Genomic DNA, 15,327 nt, shown 5'->3' on the forward strand with positions numbered 1-15,327 from the left:
GAATTCCCTCCCCAACATCAACCAGGCCAGTATTTTTGTCTGATCTATGTTTATGTGGGAAAAAAAATCAATCTCAGTATTCCAGTAACTATCTTCCTTCACTTTGAAGTTGAAGCAGAGTGATTCCTGTGGATGACTTTCAAGGTAATTTAAGGCAGCTTGGCTCTGTTATTGGGAGATTTATTTCTCGGTTTTATAGGTAAAGTGATGCGAATGTTCCAGCACATGGATTCTGTGATCTAAAATAAGCACAATATTTAATACGCGGCGTGGGATTCCTCCAGACATCCTCGGCCTGTGCTTATGTGAGAACGCCTGGCTGCCTCTAAAGGCCACCAAAAACTCCAAATAGTCTCATTTTGTCAGCATACTGCTTTGGTTATGTGGGCACTGGGTAAATGTCACAGAATGGTTGTAGATTTCATATGTGGGGTTTAATTTCTTAACTTACTAGGTCAAACCATAGGAGACATTACTGAGTAATTTACCTTTTCTCCTTTGGCACCAGGCAGCCCTGATGGGCCCTGTAAAGTAAAAAAAAAAAAAGAGGATGTAAAAATGTAAAAAAAAATGCATGCACACAGGTAGAAACACAAACATGCACGTGCACTTTCAAAACACATGTGCAGTCATCTGCAAATACTGTGGGAGCCTCTATCCATTCAGATAAAATAAAAACTGTTGACACAGAGCTAACCACAGAAGCAAACAGCATGTAATTGGGGGGATGACACAAGCCAAAAGAGATTTATTATACTTAGTAGCACTTCTGTGGTAAGAGGAGATTTGCTGTATAGCCGATTTGTACAATAAGTATTATGGGTTGACGCACCCTTGAGGCACAATCTTTCAGTACCTTAAAAGTCTCACTCATCAAGATAATGCTTAATCCTTTTTACTCTGCAAGGATCGGAAAGAAGCTGCATTGGTTTTTTGGAATTTGCATAATGCGATTTGAGTTACTAATTCTGATGAAGATCACTTATGGAAGTAATGGTGTGTGCAGTGCTGTTTCCATTTTTGTTTGTTCTTGGGTTTGGTTGCAAGCTATGTCACTGTTACATGCTAATTTAGCCAAGTGGCATTGTTTCTTTTTAAGGATTTATAGAGGTTTCGTTCTGTTAAAAGGGAGTTTTTCTGTCCCACTGTCGCCAAGTTCTTGCTCATAAGGGGGTCATCTGATTGTTGGGTTTTCTCTGTCGGGGCTTTACCTTAAAAATATAAAGCACCCTGAAGCAACTGCTGTTGTGATTTGCCACTATATAAATAAATATTTTATTCCTTCTTTCATACCGTTGTGCTCTCTACAAGCAAAGCCAAGAAGGTCTTAAAAGGTGCTACCCTGTCATTAGCACTTCCATCTACATGTTTCTTTGAGATACAGTTATTTTAGCAGCAATACAGTAAAATACGCTGCACCATTTCTGTAATTTTTTCCTAACTGAAAAGAAGACAACCATACATGAACATATTAGAATAATCTAAGGTGAAGCTGTTTTTGGATTCCAAAAAGATGCTTCGAATCAGTGTGATGGATACGCACCTGTTTGCCTTCAGCCCCAAGACCTGGAGGTCCTGGTGGCCCCTGAGGGCCTGGTTCACCTTGACTGCCTTTTGCTCCCACTGGCATTTTGATATTAGCAGGTATCCGGCCAACCTCTGATGATTCACACACACCACACTCGCCCTAGGGAAAGCAAGGGAGTCAACAAGATGAGTTTGCATAATAAAAATATTAAAGGATACAAAACCAACAAATACATCCGCACTTACCTTCTCACCCTTTTGGCCCGGAGAACTAACACCAGGCTGCCCTTGTTCTCCCTTAGAATGTATAAACGTAAAATTAAAAAACCTTGGAATAACATAACATATAAAACACTCAGTAGTAAGAAATGGAGAGGATTTCGGAGTGAAGAACCTCTAGCTGAAAACAATACCACTTGTTAAAGTAGAACTTGAGATATTTTTTATGAGATACAAAGCTTGGAAGGTAGACTTGAAAGGTTTTTTGTCTCAGTAGGAGACATGGAATATAGTGTCGTTCTTCTTTTAATAGCATGCATGCTGACATTAACAAACTTGGATGGTGAACATAGAGAATGAAGATTCCATACTCTTATCTTGTGCCAGGAAACATTGGGAGTTTATATGCTAATGCTACTTTTAATCTAAATCGCTAACTTCTGCAGCTGTGATGTATTACATTTAACTCATGCTAAACATTCACAGGTTAGGGCACAGTTCTCGCTCATTAGATTGTGGGAAGTACATATTTATATTTAGTATATATTTTATATTCTTGGCAGTTATTATCACCACTAGAGCTACAGTTTTCATGTCAATTTCATGTGCTATTTTAGCATGCTAGCAGGGGTACTGGGGTTTTAATTTAGCAAGATGAAAAGTGTGGTAATGTTGTGTTAGTGAGCCAAAAAGAGTACCAGGGTGTTACTTTGGTGAGCTTGAGAAAGTACAAACGTGTTAATGTGACGAGATAGAAAGGGTGCAAACGTGTTAATTCAACAAACTAAAAAGAGTACCAAGGTGTTACTTAAGAGAGCTAGGAAAAGCACCAAAGTGGTACACATAGACAGGAGAAAACATTAATCTTCTAATCTTCTGAGGTGGAAAGATTAAGCCAATGCAGAAGAGTCTATACTTTCTGTATTAACCTCTGTAAACACTTTCCTGATGGGTTAATGGGCTCAGTCACTCACTTTGGATTATATTGAATAAAAAGATAAGTCTGGTTTTTAAATCTTGGCCATCAAAAGGGATCCAAAACCTTTTGACATATTTTCCTACCTTTTCACCTTTCTGTCCATCCTTGCCACTTGGTCCCCTTGATCCAGGTTTTCCCTGTCTCGTGGGCACATTTTATGATTTCAGTAAATCGGGATGTCATCCAAAAAATGATGTTTAAAAAGAACTGAATCTGAACTTACGGTCTTTCCATCAGCTCCTCTGCTGCCTGGATTACCCTGCAGTGGAGTGGAAGAAAAAAAAAAATCACAATCTAAATTTTAAGAATTAATAAAAATGGATGGGTCTTTTCAATTGGTAATTCACATTTGATAGTACAGACCCTACAGGCAGCCATCTAAAAAAATAAAAAATAAATAAGAAATAAAAAATTGGCTTTTGACTACCTAAGCTCTTCACTAATAAGTTTCCCACTGGGGAAAATCCCAATGGCAAACAGTCTGGGGCACTAAAATTAGTGCACTGCTGTGATTATCTTCCTCATGAAGTCTATTAAGAGCTTCACTCAGAAACCTACTGAGTGAGTTCCCTTTATGTAAGCCTTGTCTGCTATTGAGGTCACCTACACTGTTCATGTTTCTTTTTGTGCGACTTACCTGCTCTCCTCTAAGACCAGCCGGCCCTACATCTCCCGGCTGCCCCTGTGTAGGAGAAAAAGTGGACAATATATCATTTTAATTAAGGTACTTATCAATGCACACACATGCGAGCAAATATAGTAACAAAATCACCAATAGGAGTATAGTCAAACAACCCAATTATCCACTCAGTTTAAATATCACTGCTTCCCCTTAGTAGGTCCAAAGTCTTTTTTTGGTTGTTGTTTTTAACTTTGTGTGCAATTTGCTTCCTATTGATCACCAGAATCACATTAATCCCTCGTAAACAAGCTTACCCTCTCTCCTTTCTGCCCAATTCCAGCTTCTCCCTTCTCGCCTTTTTGCTGTTGGGTTTGGGTCATGACACCGGGGACAGAGTTAGAAAACTCTCCGAGAGTGGGGCACGCAGAACACGACTCTCCCTAAAACACACAGACGGAGCAGGGAAGTTCAGAGTGGGTCACAGACTGCCTTGAACGAATAATCAGAACAGACTCATTTGGTTCTTTGACCCGGTCAAACAAGTTGCCAGTCATGGAAAAAAAGAAATCACATTAATAAGGTTAGAAACATTCTGGTGCTGCAAGACTTGTGGAAACAGGTAACTGTTTAGCCTCAAACATAAAAAAGACACAGAGCTGACCTTTTCACCTTTGGTACCATCAGATCCTGGTTCTCCCTGCCAAAACATACAAAAAGACAACAGTCAAGAAGGCATATTAGACCGAGCGCATCCTGACAAGCAGGCTTGCTTTGTCATGTCATGTCTCAGCATGGCATTGGAAGCATTCTGGCTATAACAATTAGGCAGATATGGGAGTATGTCAGTCCTGCACATACATGCATTGGGAATCGACCCACTTAGATAGCCATGTGAAGGAGTGTTGAAAGTGTGTGCGCGCTGACTTTCGTCTGTACTGCTGGTTGGCTTGCTTCTGCTTTAGGAGGGAGTCGTCTACAGTGCTGATGTTAGCATATCTGAATGTGTAGGAATGCAGATGAATAGGCCACGCTTCCACAGAATATGAATGAACCATAAGCTGTAAATGCATGGGGGGGGGGGGCTCAATACCTTCCGTCCTTCCTTGCCATCTGCACCTCGAAGACCCTGTTAAATACAGAGAAAAGGGAAGAGGTGGGAAGAACAGGAATTATCTAGAAGCAAGAATGTTAGTTCAACTTTGTGAGAGTAAGGTCATATCTCCCCTCTCCCTCTCTGCTGCTCTACCTCGTTCTCCTTCTGCCCTAACCAGGTATGACAGATGGATACTGGCACTATTGGAAATCGTTGCACAGTGAATCTCATAAGGCTTGAGATTTATATTCTTTTTTCCCCCACCACAAATCATTCTCTATTTCACCTGCTGGGGTAAGTGGGAAGATGCGGAATGAACAGAAAGAGAAACACAATGCACAGGGTGCCGAGTCCTGACTCACTAGAGAAACAGAGAGACGAGTTAAGATTACATTAAGAAAAAGCCCTTTGCCTTGGAGGATAAACTTTTGACAGCATATCACGCCTTCTCCCCTTGAGCTGCTGCAATACTGTGAGAATTACAAGGGCAAATAAAAGCCCAAGGTAGACATAAATGCCACACTTTCCCTCTGAATGATAAGAAAAATAAAAAAATATGCGTTATCAAAAAAAAAAAAAAAGTGTGCTCAAGGTTCAATTGTCAGCTACAACTCTGACCGTGTCTACAACTCCATAATAAAGAAATGTAGCAAGATCGTAAAAAAATGGCAAACTTAACATTCCGGTCAGGCGCAGATGACATTCCGGTCAAGCGCGCTACTTACAGACGGTCCTCTCTCTCCTATCCCTGGTAATCCGGGCTCTCCTTTAGGGCCAGGTTTCCCTTGCAAAGCCACTTTGTTGCCTATGTCTGCAGGCAGCACTGGACACACTTCGCATGGGTCACCCTGAAGATTTAACGCAAGTTAGACGTACAATGTGATGATGAGAGAGAACTCAGACAAAATGCATATAGAGATTAAATATAGTGTTTACAAGATATACCTTCTCTCCTTTATATCCAGGTGGTCCTCTTGGACCCTTTGAAAACAGCACAATCTCATTCAAACACTGACATATCGGATCAAAGTTCAAATCATGTCCATAACCTGGAAGCCCATCCATACATTACAGAATACTAATCGATGTTTAAAAAAGTCTCTCACTGGTTCTCCAGGGAATCCATCTTCTCCAGAAGTTCCTTTATCGCCCTGTAAATACAACAGCTGTTTTACAGAAAGCTTTTTTTTTTTAGTAATAAGACATTTCTTTTTGCCTTTGCTGGTTCTTGATGTGCAAACAATCAACTAACAACTTGCAAGCAGGATTTGCAATAAGCATTTACACTGGGACAGGACCTTGAGTATCCTCAAAACCACTGCATTTACATTATTACGTTGCAAAAAACATTGCATTTTCAATTACTTTTCTGCTAACTAGCCTATTTAACGCCATGATACTTAGTCAGGTATCATGGTTTCAACCATTTCAGTTGTTTGTCCATTAATTTAAGCAAACTTTTATATCGCTTGCTTAAAAAGTCGCCATTTCAACTATCTGTATATTAACTTTCAACTGTTTCAACTGTTCATTTATTAATTAGGTAGATATGTCACACATTTTTGATATTTGTTCTTTTTAGTTAAACATTTATACCTTACTTTTAGCTAACTATTTGAACTATTTAGTTAGCTAACTAGTACTTATTTGTTTAGTTTTTTCAACAACTTTAAGTTACTCTCAGCTTTTCAAACTCCTTACTAACAATCCTCCTCCCTTCTTAACAAGTATCTTCTTAACAAATATATGCACATATCTTTTTCAAGTTAGTGAATGCTAATGCTAATGGTAATAGTAGCTGCAGTGGTACCTTCCGAGATACAAAGGCACTCGAGTGCCATGGCCTTGAATGCTTCATATATTAAAGCAAAAAGGACATCTTTATTATAATATGCCTAAGAGCATTATTATAACAATCATAAGTCAAAATGTAAGTTTACCTTTTCTCCTTTTGCACCGCTGGGTTCACCAGGAGGGCCCTGGGAAGGAAAAAAAGGAAATGAATCTTTTAAAATGCCATCCTAAGATGCTTTTAGACTTTAATCAGGAGCAATCTGATCAAAAGAAAGCATTCTGCCACATCCTGCCATGTATTTTTGAGAGCTGTGGCTAACCCCCCCACAAAGAAACACACACTTTGGTCAAATAGAAGCCATTTCTAAAATGAGGATAAGGACATTAAGATAATCAGTGCAAGGACATTGTCCAGTAATTGTGTATATCATTCTTCTGCTTTCTGTGACCAGTTCTTTAATTAAAAAGCGCACTCACTGGAGGACCTGGTTTTCCGACCCCTGGTAGGCCTGGAAGTCCCGGCCTTCCCGGCTCTCCTGCCAATCCTTCCGGACCTACCATACCAGGGACACCCTGGGAAACAATTTCAAAACATATCTATTAAATGCAAACTGGACTGCAAGAATGTGACAGGTTAATTGTAGACGTGATGCAGACAGACCTTCTGTCCCTTGGGGCCGACCACACAGACCGATCCCGCTCGACCCTGGGAAAAGGTGACAGACAAAAAAGGAGAATTGCCATCATCAGTGCCAACTCCAAATAATCAAACAAATTGTTAAAGACACTTGTTTTCCCCCATTTGTCTGATGTTCCTCGTCTGAGAAATAAGAAAAAAACGGGAGAAATGTAGAGACTGTAAGATGTATCGTCTTCAGTGGTGCATACGTAATATTTTCTCCTTGTCTGATTCAAGTCACATCAACAGCACATTCATATTCACAATGTCAGATGGATGGGAGACTTAAGAAAATCTATCCTCCACCAAATCCATCTGGCCACAACAAGCAATTAGCCCGGTGAACGTGAGTGTGAGTGCGCGCCTGACGCTGAAACCAGGGGAATATCTCAGAGCACACACATGTCGTAATTTGTTCCTCAAAACTTTTCATGCGTCTACAGGATCACTGCACTGAACAGGGAAGATTAAAAGGTTTAAGTCTTCCTGAATAGACGCCCGCCTGTGTGAGAGACGAACAGCACAGTCAATGAGGCAGCATTGATTGTGCAAGCTTTGTTGCTCTAGCCTAATCTAACAGGCATTAACAGGCCGACTTAACGCAATGGGAGAGAGAGAGGAGGGGGGAATAAATATCAATGGGCGCCTGAGCTTAAATAGTAATACCGTATGAGTTTACTGAATATCCGCTCCAGCTTGATAAAAGTGGCTGCATAAGTGGATGTGCGTGAATGAATTAGTATGTTTGTGAGTGTGCCCTCATGTTTGTGCTATTGAAATGTAGATTGAAAGCTAAACTCTAAATTTCAAGCCTGAAAGGTACTTTGGTTGAATCTAACGCTCTAATTTGAAAGCAAAAAGAAGTAAAACCAACAAACACAAAAACACCTACATCCTTTCCTGGGGTGCCTGTCAGACCCTGTGGACCCCTCTCACCCTTCTGACCTTTGTCTCCCTGGAGAATCAGAGGGGGGTGAGGAATGAAAAAGCAAGAGGTTAGACTTTAATTAGATGATCATTAAAAAGTCATATCTTTATTATTCATCACCAAAAGTTTCTTAAGCTCTTCACCTTGTACCCAGCTGCTTCGCCCCAGTTGGCAGGGGTCGCCTGTGGAGAGAGTGAATGGAGACAAGGCCCAGATCAATGACCTGGCTCTAAAGAAACTCTAAACAGCCACACACACCACTGGAGCATAGCAAAACAACACAGTGACCAGTTGGCAACCGGTAAGGGCTACCAGCAGGGGCCATATGCCCCATTTGGACACACACAAACAAACAACTTGAAAAACAGGAGCACATTATAGAGCAGCAGTCCGAATGGCTTTACATGCTGCATATTAATCAGACGCAACTCATTGCTGAGAATCTAAATTTAATATAGAAACAGAGACCCCGGGGTTGGTTTCACAAAGCAAAGATGGATTTTGTGGATGGATTAGATCAAACTAATTCAAATTCTTCATCTGCTGCACAAAACACGTTAGACCTTGACTATCTTAAGCAGGAATGTGTTGTAATAAATATTGGATCAATTAAGACTTCTCAACAACAACATAAAAAAATAAAGTCCTGACTGAGTGATCACACCCAACCAAGTAACACAGATGGAACTAAGAAGAAAAAAAAATTGTGCTTTTTGAGAGATAATCAGTGGAAAATGTGACATCAGATCAGAATGAAACAGTCTACTTCCTGCCTAATCTCGTGAATTCATGATGTGATTTGCAGAGAAGGCACTGGCAACCTATGTGTGAATAAATGTAAAAGTAGGGTTACTAGTGTTTATGTTTCTTAAACCTGAAATACACCCGGTTTTATTTTATTCTCTTCTGCCCTGTTGGGTGCTGCTGATAGTCTGAGTCTTAAGGTTTGCTAGCCTAAAGGTAGGCGGTCAAGTCAGTCTTTATGTTTGTGCAACGCTCTAACTTTCTTCATTCACATGTGGCCACGAATTGCGGCTAGTGACCGAAAGAGTGAGCCCACAAATGTCAAGAGTGAGAGACAAATGTCAGAAATTAGTTTCCTACGGGGGTTCCTGGCCTCAACCTCGGAGGAGGGGTGAGGAACTCAGTCATCCTGGGGGGCTGCTCAAAATAGAGCCACTTCTCCTCTGCATTGAAAGGAACCGGTCCAGGTGGTTCAGGCATCTGGCCAGGATGCCGCCTGGATTTCAGGCATGACCACCCAGGAGGAAACCCCAGGGCAGACCTGGGACAAGATGGAGAGATTATGTCTTTCAGCTGGCTTGGTAATGCCTTTCTATATCTCTATGAGAGGTGGAGGCAGTGGCCGTGGAGAAGGGAGGTCTGGGCGATTCTGATTAGAATACTGCCCCCTTGACACAAAGCCAACTAAGCGGTAGAAAATGGATTGATGGGTCTGACCTGCTTCAGAGCAATCGAGGATAAAATTTAAAGCTGATCTAACTCTTTAAACCAGTCAAATCTATCCTTTGAGAAACCAAGCCCTGCATATATACTTTCATGCAAATTCGGTGAGTCACTCACCAAGTAAATAAACATACAAAGCACACCATCATTCCCACTGCATAATTAATACTGGGAAAAGGATGCTGGAAAATGAGGTTTCAAATAAAGCTCAAACTAAACAGCTAGGGGGTTAGCAGGGCAGTGGAAGGTGCTGCTGTAACCTTGGCAGTATTGGCACTCACCGACTCGCCTTTCTCTCCCTTCTGCCCCTTGGGTCCTTCTGTGCACTGAAGTTAGAGACACTTGGTTGGCATGTATAATCACAGACCACTATTGGCCAAAATTTCAGGCTCACTGCACTGCATGCCAAATAACTAAAAGGACCAAGCCAAAAAACAATGCCTTTCCACAAAGCGTGGCGTGGGGTGAGTGTGACACACAATGGAAAAGTAACTTACTGGACCTGAATGGGAGCCAGAACAGTCATCACCCTGAAAATAGAGAGAGGTAGAAAAGAACAATGATGGCAATGAACAATGATGTGGGTGATGAATAGAATCAGTGAGCACCGAACAATGCGTACCACCTAGATGGTAATTGGTCAACAGCCTACATCGTATTGGACTACAGCAATATCAAAGCGCCGAAGCAGACATGTCCAGGCACAAGCGATCGTATTGCTCATACCTCTGATATTAGTCTTACTACGCCCCCTCCCCCAAAATGAATGTCAGTATTCTTTGTTGTAATCCTTCATACTCACCCGGTCCCCTTTTTCACCTTTCACCCCAGCAACCCCGCCGAAGTTTACAACCTGCAAAACACAAAAACGCTCAGTTACCCACCAGCCTGATTTTATACCACTTTAAATAGAAAGAAAGAGAAAGTAAAGATCAGAGATCCTTACATTTTCTTCCCTATTCAGGAGTAAACACCCCCCACACTACAGACACAGAGAAACAGAGATTTATTATTATATGAGTTTAACATCCACTGAAGGACCTGCTGTGTGCCTGAATAAGACATGAACGTTGCAGTTCAATTTGTCCCCTGGCAGTGGCACTGTTGCACAAAAACAAATCGAATTCTGCTCTACAGTATGCAGTCAAAGGGAAGCAGAGGTGGACACACACGTGTACACACACACACAAACACACACACACCTCCCATGGGAGATGGAGATCAATAGGAATGTCTGATTCCCTCAGCACAGGAGTGAGCAGACCAGCTGCTCATCACAGGAGGGTACACACACGCCTGCGCACAAACACTCGCGTGCACACTCACAGGCACATGCATAGGAAAATAAGGATTACCATTATAAATAACTGAAGCATTTTTAGCAGAAGCGAGTAATTAAAGCCAAATCCCCAGTCCTGTGTTTCTGGGAGCCTTGCCTTCATATTAACAGAAGGTTTGCATATAAGCTGAAGCTGTGACTGTGCTGTGAAGAGGGCTGTAACAGCACAGAGACAATGTGTAATTCTCCCACTTCTCTCTTTTTTTTTCTTCCCTTTTTTGTTTTTCCACCCTCACGCACTCACTCGCTCACTCTTAGCAGCTACAAATCTATCAATGGCTGGCTAGACCAGCTGCAGTGACGAGTCACTCTTTCCAAGCTCTCTTCTGTGACTGTGGGCTTAGTCAAGACCTCTTATACATCTACTTAAACCGTCAGCAGCCTGCTTTTTGTTGTTTGTTCTCCACATTTCTCAAAGTTGGAAAGAAAAGTGTAAGAGCAAAATGTACTACTGAATATCGCTTTAATTCACATCACTTTGCTGGATTTGCTGTCAAATCCAAAACTTTGAAATCAAAGCTTTGGCATGTATACTATGCTCCGCATTGGCATTTCTATACTTTCTTTTTTAATGGCAAAGGCAATTTCCCTAATTGAAGTTGCTGGATTTTTTTTTAGCTTCGTTTCGCAAATAAGCAACCAAATACTGTTAAAATGTTTCTTTTGTTTGTTGAGGGAGGGAAAAAAAAAAGAAAATCCCTGACGCATCTGCAATGTGTCTGCCTCCCTCCAACTACTTGGCATGCAGCTGTGTGCTTGTGGAATGGGTCCAATCCTGTGTCAGTCAGTCAGCTAACATGTTGGCAGAGAGGACAGCTTTTGCATTGTGGAAGTATTCACACTTTATTGTGTGCAGGTTTGATATCAAGTGTTTGCTAGGTGCTACTTCACATTTTGAAGATGCACATGCAGGCTAAGGACATCTCTGTAGATGTGGCTAGTTGAGAAAGTTCAGCTCAAAAACTGCAATGGCTAGCTTTTAGCTAAAAATGCAACTTAAATGAAAATTAGCATGCCCGTTGCTTGTTATGTGGTGGAAAGCTACTGTTATCAGCTCACTATGTAATGAGAATGAGAATGTACACTAGGCTCTATACCATGTAGAAGCTAAATGTGTTAGCAGTGTGAAATATGAAATGTAAATACTAAATAGGATGCAGTGATTTGGAAAGCTCATGAAGCCTCATTTTGTCACAACAGAACAGAAAATATATCACATGTTTAAACTGAGAAACTGAAATTGGCAGAGTTTCTCACATGTAAAATGCACAGAGGTTCACCAATAGCAGAAAGCTGCTTCAGCAAATTGTGGAATGATTTCAGAATAATGCTCCTCCGCATAAAATTGTATGTAATATAGCCCCCCCCCCCCTACATTGCTGATCTGATTCGTGCACATACCTCCACTCGTAACCTGAGGTCATCAAACCAAAACCTTTTAGTGGTCCCCCACACTCGTTTTAAAACCCGAGGGGACCGATCTTTCCAAGCTGTTGCACCCAGACTGTGGAATGCACTTCCCCTATTTCTACGGGGTTTGGACTCAGACCTTCAAAAAGCAGCTAAATACATTTTTATTTCAAAAAGCTTTTAATTAGACCAGGGTTTTTATGATGTATTTTATGACTGTATTATGTTTTTACCTTGTAAAGCACTTTGTGACATATGTCTCTGAAAGGTGCTATATAAATAAACTTTACTTACTTACGTACTTACTTAATATCATCAAAAGATTCAGAGAATTTGTAGAAATCTGTGCACAGGGCCGAAAAACAAAATTAGATGGTCAGGATCTTTGGGTACTCAGGTGGCTCTGTATTACAAACAGGCCCAATTTTGTCTGTGAACACAGTTCACTGTGCCATCCACAAATGCAGGTTCAGGCTCTAACATATGAAGAAGAAGCCATATGTAAACATCACCCAGAAACACTGCCATCTTTTCTGGGCCACAGATCATTTGAAATGGACTAAGGCAAAGTGGGAATCTGTTTTAAGCTGAGAAAAACCCCTATTTTAAATTGGTTTTGGAAAACATGGACATCTATGCCCATCCAGTGGGCCTCAGGACTAAAGAGGATCTGGCTTGTTACCAGCCCTAAGTTCAAAAACCTGCATCTCTGATGGTATGGAGGGTGCACTGTGCAATTGGCTAAGCAGTTGGCAGCTTGCACATCTGGAAAGGCATCATTGATGCTGAAAGGAATATACAGGTTTTAGAGCAACATATTCCCCCAACCAGGAAATATCTTTTTCAGGGAATGTCATACATATTTCAGCAAGACAATGCTAAGATGCTAAGCTGCATCTCTTACACACCTTTGTAGTAAAAGATTCAAAGTAAACACCTCTGACCAACTGAAAAAATGTGTCAAAAATGCAAAGAAGACCCAGGACTGTTAAAGATACATAGACCCGCCCCAACTTCTTTGAGTAGTAGCTGTCCTCAAATTCAGAATGGCCTTATTTTTTTCTTGAAACGGCACATTTTCTCAGCTTAAACATTTGATGTGTTTTCTGTGTTTTATTGTGAATAAATGACGTGTTTATGAGATTTTTCAAATCCTTATTTTCAGTTTTTACTGACACTTCACACACCATTCCAACTTTTGAGGTATTGGGGGTTGTACTCTAATGAGTTACTTTTCGCAACACGTAATGATATGAAATAAAGGATTACTTTTAAATGGCAGGAGTCTCGTGTATCTTCAAGTACTTTTCAAAGTCGAGTTTAGGAAACACTGCACAGGGCAACATTGGCATTACTTTGTAGTCATGTTTCTGTTTTCTTGATGTTGGGCTCTGCTAACCCTTGGCTCAGTATTTTTTAGCTGCTGAAGATTTCTCTATTTTCACCAACTTATGGCCAACTTTGTCTTCTAGCTAAAATGCTCTGGATAACTGGATAATCATTGCAAGGAAAGAAACAACTCCCACTCACTGTCCTGTTACTTGCATATAAACTTTACTGGAAGAACAATGTTTTGGCCCTTAGACCTTTGTCGGGTATCTGAGAGACTATGAGACTGCCAGATACATATGGTCAGCACTTCCTCGGGTGAGGCCAGAAAGTTGAATTTCCAGTAGAGTTAAGTATTACAAGTAAAAGTACATTACACAGGCGTTTTGTCTTCTCTTGCCTATGAATATTTCCTCCTACACTTGTGTTTTGAAGAAACTGACTGTATGAGCCTTTCCGTCAAAATATTTCGATTAATACCTTAGTCAAAGGTTTCGATATCCCGCACAAAGCACACTCTATTTTTGACATCGCCATCCCAAAACAAAGGCGCTCACTACTCATTACGCTAACCAGCACAGATCATAATCTATGAGCTTAAACATCTGAGAACACAGGCACCAACATTCTGTCAGGGAGCCTTCTGGTAACACTTTTTGGCAATCCTTCTCTCCATCTGCCAGGTCTCAAGCCAGCGGACACTAATGCAAATCTACAAGTGTAAATAAAAAAAATCATAATCTCCTCTAATGCAATTCACTGAATTATTGTAGTGCATTAAAACTTTCACTGACAAATCTTAAAACAGGAACAAGAAGGTTTTATTCAAAGTGCAGGGATTTCAAACTAATTTCATATCGTGGGCCACATACAGCCCATTTTGATCTTATATGGACCAGATCAGTGAAACCTCCCCTTTCTGTCAATGTACAGAAATGTATAAAAGTATACCTTAAATCAATGGAAAATCCTAATATAAGAAAAAGAAGAGCAATTTCAACAGTATGTCAGAGTTTTTCTACACGATAAAGAAATGCAGCTGTAGAAAATAAAAGAAATCTCTCAGCATGACTAATTGGGCTTAAATTATAAAACATAAATGTGTAAAAGTATAGAAATCTATAGTTTAATTACTGTGGTGTAATATGAATGGCTATGGGAGAGGCCTTTGTCTGTAGGAAAACCTGTAAAACATGTTAAAAGTTATGTTCTCCTTCACAGTTTCCAAAACCATCCAGTGGGCCAGATTGGAGTCTTCACCAGGCCAATTCTGGCCCCTGAGCCTTACGTTTGACACCCCCTATCATAAAGGAATCTTTCATGAAAACATGCAGCTTGGCGATGCTGAGCATTTTGACTGACATGCCCAAGAATGCACTCGTATAAGATGAACAAACTATAAAAGAATAGATGGAAAAGAATGACATCAAGATTGCGACGAAAACGAGTTTCTAACTGAGCTTTGGGATTGTGACGCACAAGTCAAATCAACCCTTTATTCACATCATTTATGACAATAATCATACTAATTCATATGCCTGTTTGGTGCATTTGTTGGCATCAGCGATGCATAATATCTCCTCGTATTATCAATAGATTCCTATGGGTCGCACAACCATTTTTTTACTTTTGAATAAAACAGCTGCCTGTATAATTTGACCAAATTACATTGGTAGCACAAACGAAAAACTCACTTTTGTTTCCTTGAAAGTGTGTGTGTGTGTGTGTGTGTGTGTGTGTGTGTGTGTGTGTGTGTGTGTGTGTGTGTGTGTGTGTGTGTGTGTGTGTGTGTGTGTGTGTGCAGGGCAAGCTGCATGTTCCAACCCAGGTAATAACCTACATTGAGGAAGTCAGCGGAGGCGGCAGCCCGCATTAGTAAGCACACACCGGAGCAACATAATGAAGCGTCTGGAGTTTTGTATTCTATTTGTGAACAGAACA

The 15,327-nt window shown here is 40.8% G+C and overlaps 1 protein-coding gene across 6 annotated transcripts in view; it reads right to left on the minus strand.

The window, feature by feature from the left end:
• col16a1 (collagen, type XVI, alpha 1) overlaps positions 1 to 15,327 on the minus strand; it is a 91,796-nt gene that overhangs the window by 30,170 nt on the left and 46,299 nt on the right. For 3 of the 6 annotated variants that reach the window (XM_080864066.1, XM_080864067.1, XM_080864070.1), the window contains exons 10-30: positions 10,255 to 10,290; positions 10,111 to 10,161; positions 9,806 to 9,838; positions 9,590 to 9,634; positions 7,985 to 8,023; positions 7,806 to 7,868; positions 6,896 to 6,940; positions 6,712 to 6,807; positions 6,381 to 6,419; positions 5,547 to 5,591; positions 5,386 to 5,421; positions 5,166 to 5,288; positions 4,438 to 4,473; positions 4,009 to 4,044; positions 3,662 to 3,787; positions 3,363 to 3,407; positions 2,949 to 2,984; positions 2,809 to 2,862; positions 1,774 to 1,824; positions 1,544 to 1,687; positions 489 to 524 (exon numbers count right to left, since the gene is read on the minus strand). In XM_080864066.1, the coding sequence (XP_080720192.1) occupies positions 489 to 524; positions 1,544 to 1,687; positions 1,774 to 1,824; positions 2,809 to 2,862; positions 2,949 to 2,984; positions 3,363 to 3,407; positions 3,662 to 3,787; positions 4,009 to 4,044; positions 4,438 to 4,473; positions 5,166 to 5,288; positions 5,386 to 5,421; positions 5,547 to 5,591; positions 6,381 to 6,419; positions 6,712 to 6,807; positions 6,896 to 6,940; positions 7,806 to 7,868; positions 7,985 to 8,023; positions 9,590 to 9,634; positions 9,806 to 9,838; positions 10,111 to 10,161; positions 10,255 to 10,290 (1,215 nt within the window). The remainder of the gene's footprint in view (positions 1 to 488; positions 525 to 1,543; positions 1,688 to 1,773; positions 1,825 to 2,808; positions 2,863 to 2,948; positions 2,985 to 3,362; positions 3,408 to 3,661; positions 3,788 to 4,008; positions 4,045 to 4,437; positions 4,474 to 5,165; positions 5,289 to 5,385; positions 5,422 to 5,546; positions 5,592 to 6,380; positions 6,420 to 6,711; positions 6,808 to 6,895; positions 6,941 to 7,805; positions 7,869 to 7,984; positions 8,024 to 9,589; positions 9,635 to 9,805; positions 9,839 to 10,110; positions 10,162 to 10,254; positions 10,291 to 15,327) is intronic. The other 3 variants (XM_080864069.1, XM_080864068.1, XM_080864071.1) reach the window with 3 other exon arrangements.

This window comes from Rhamphochromis sp. 'chilingali' (assembly GCF_963969265.1).
Source record: "Rhamphochromis sp. 'chilingali' genome assembly, chromosome: 17".
Taxonomy (NCBI): Eukaryota; Metazoa; Chordata; class Actinopteri; order Cichliformes; family Cichlidae; genus Rhamphochromis; species Rhamphochromis sp. 'chilingali'.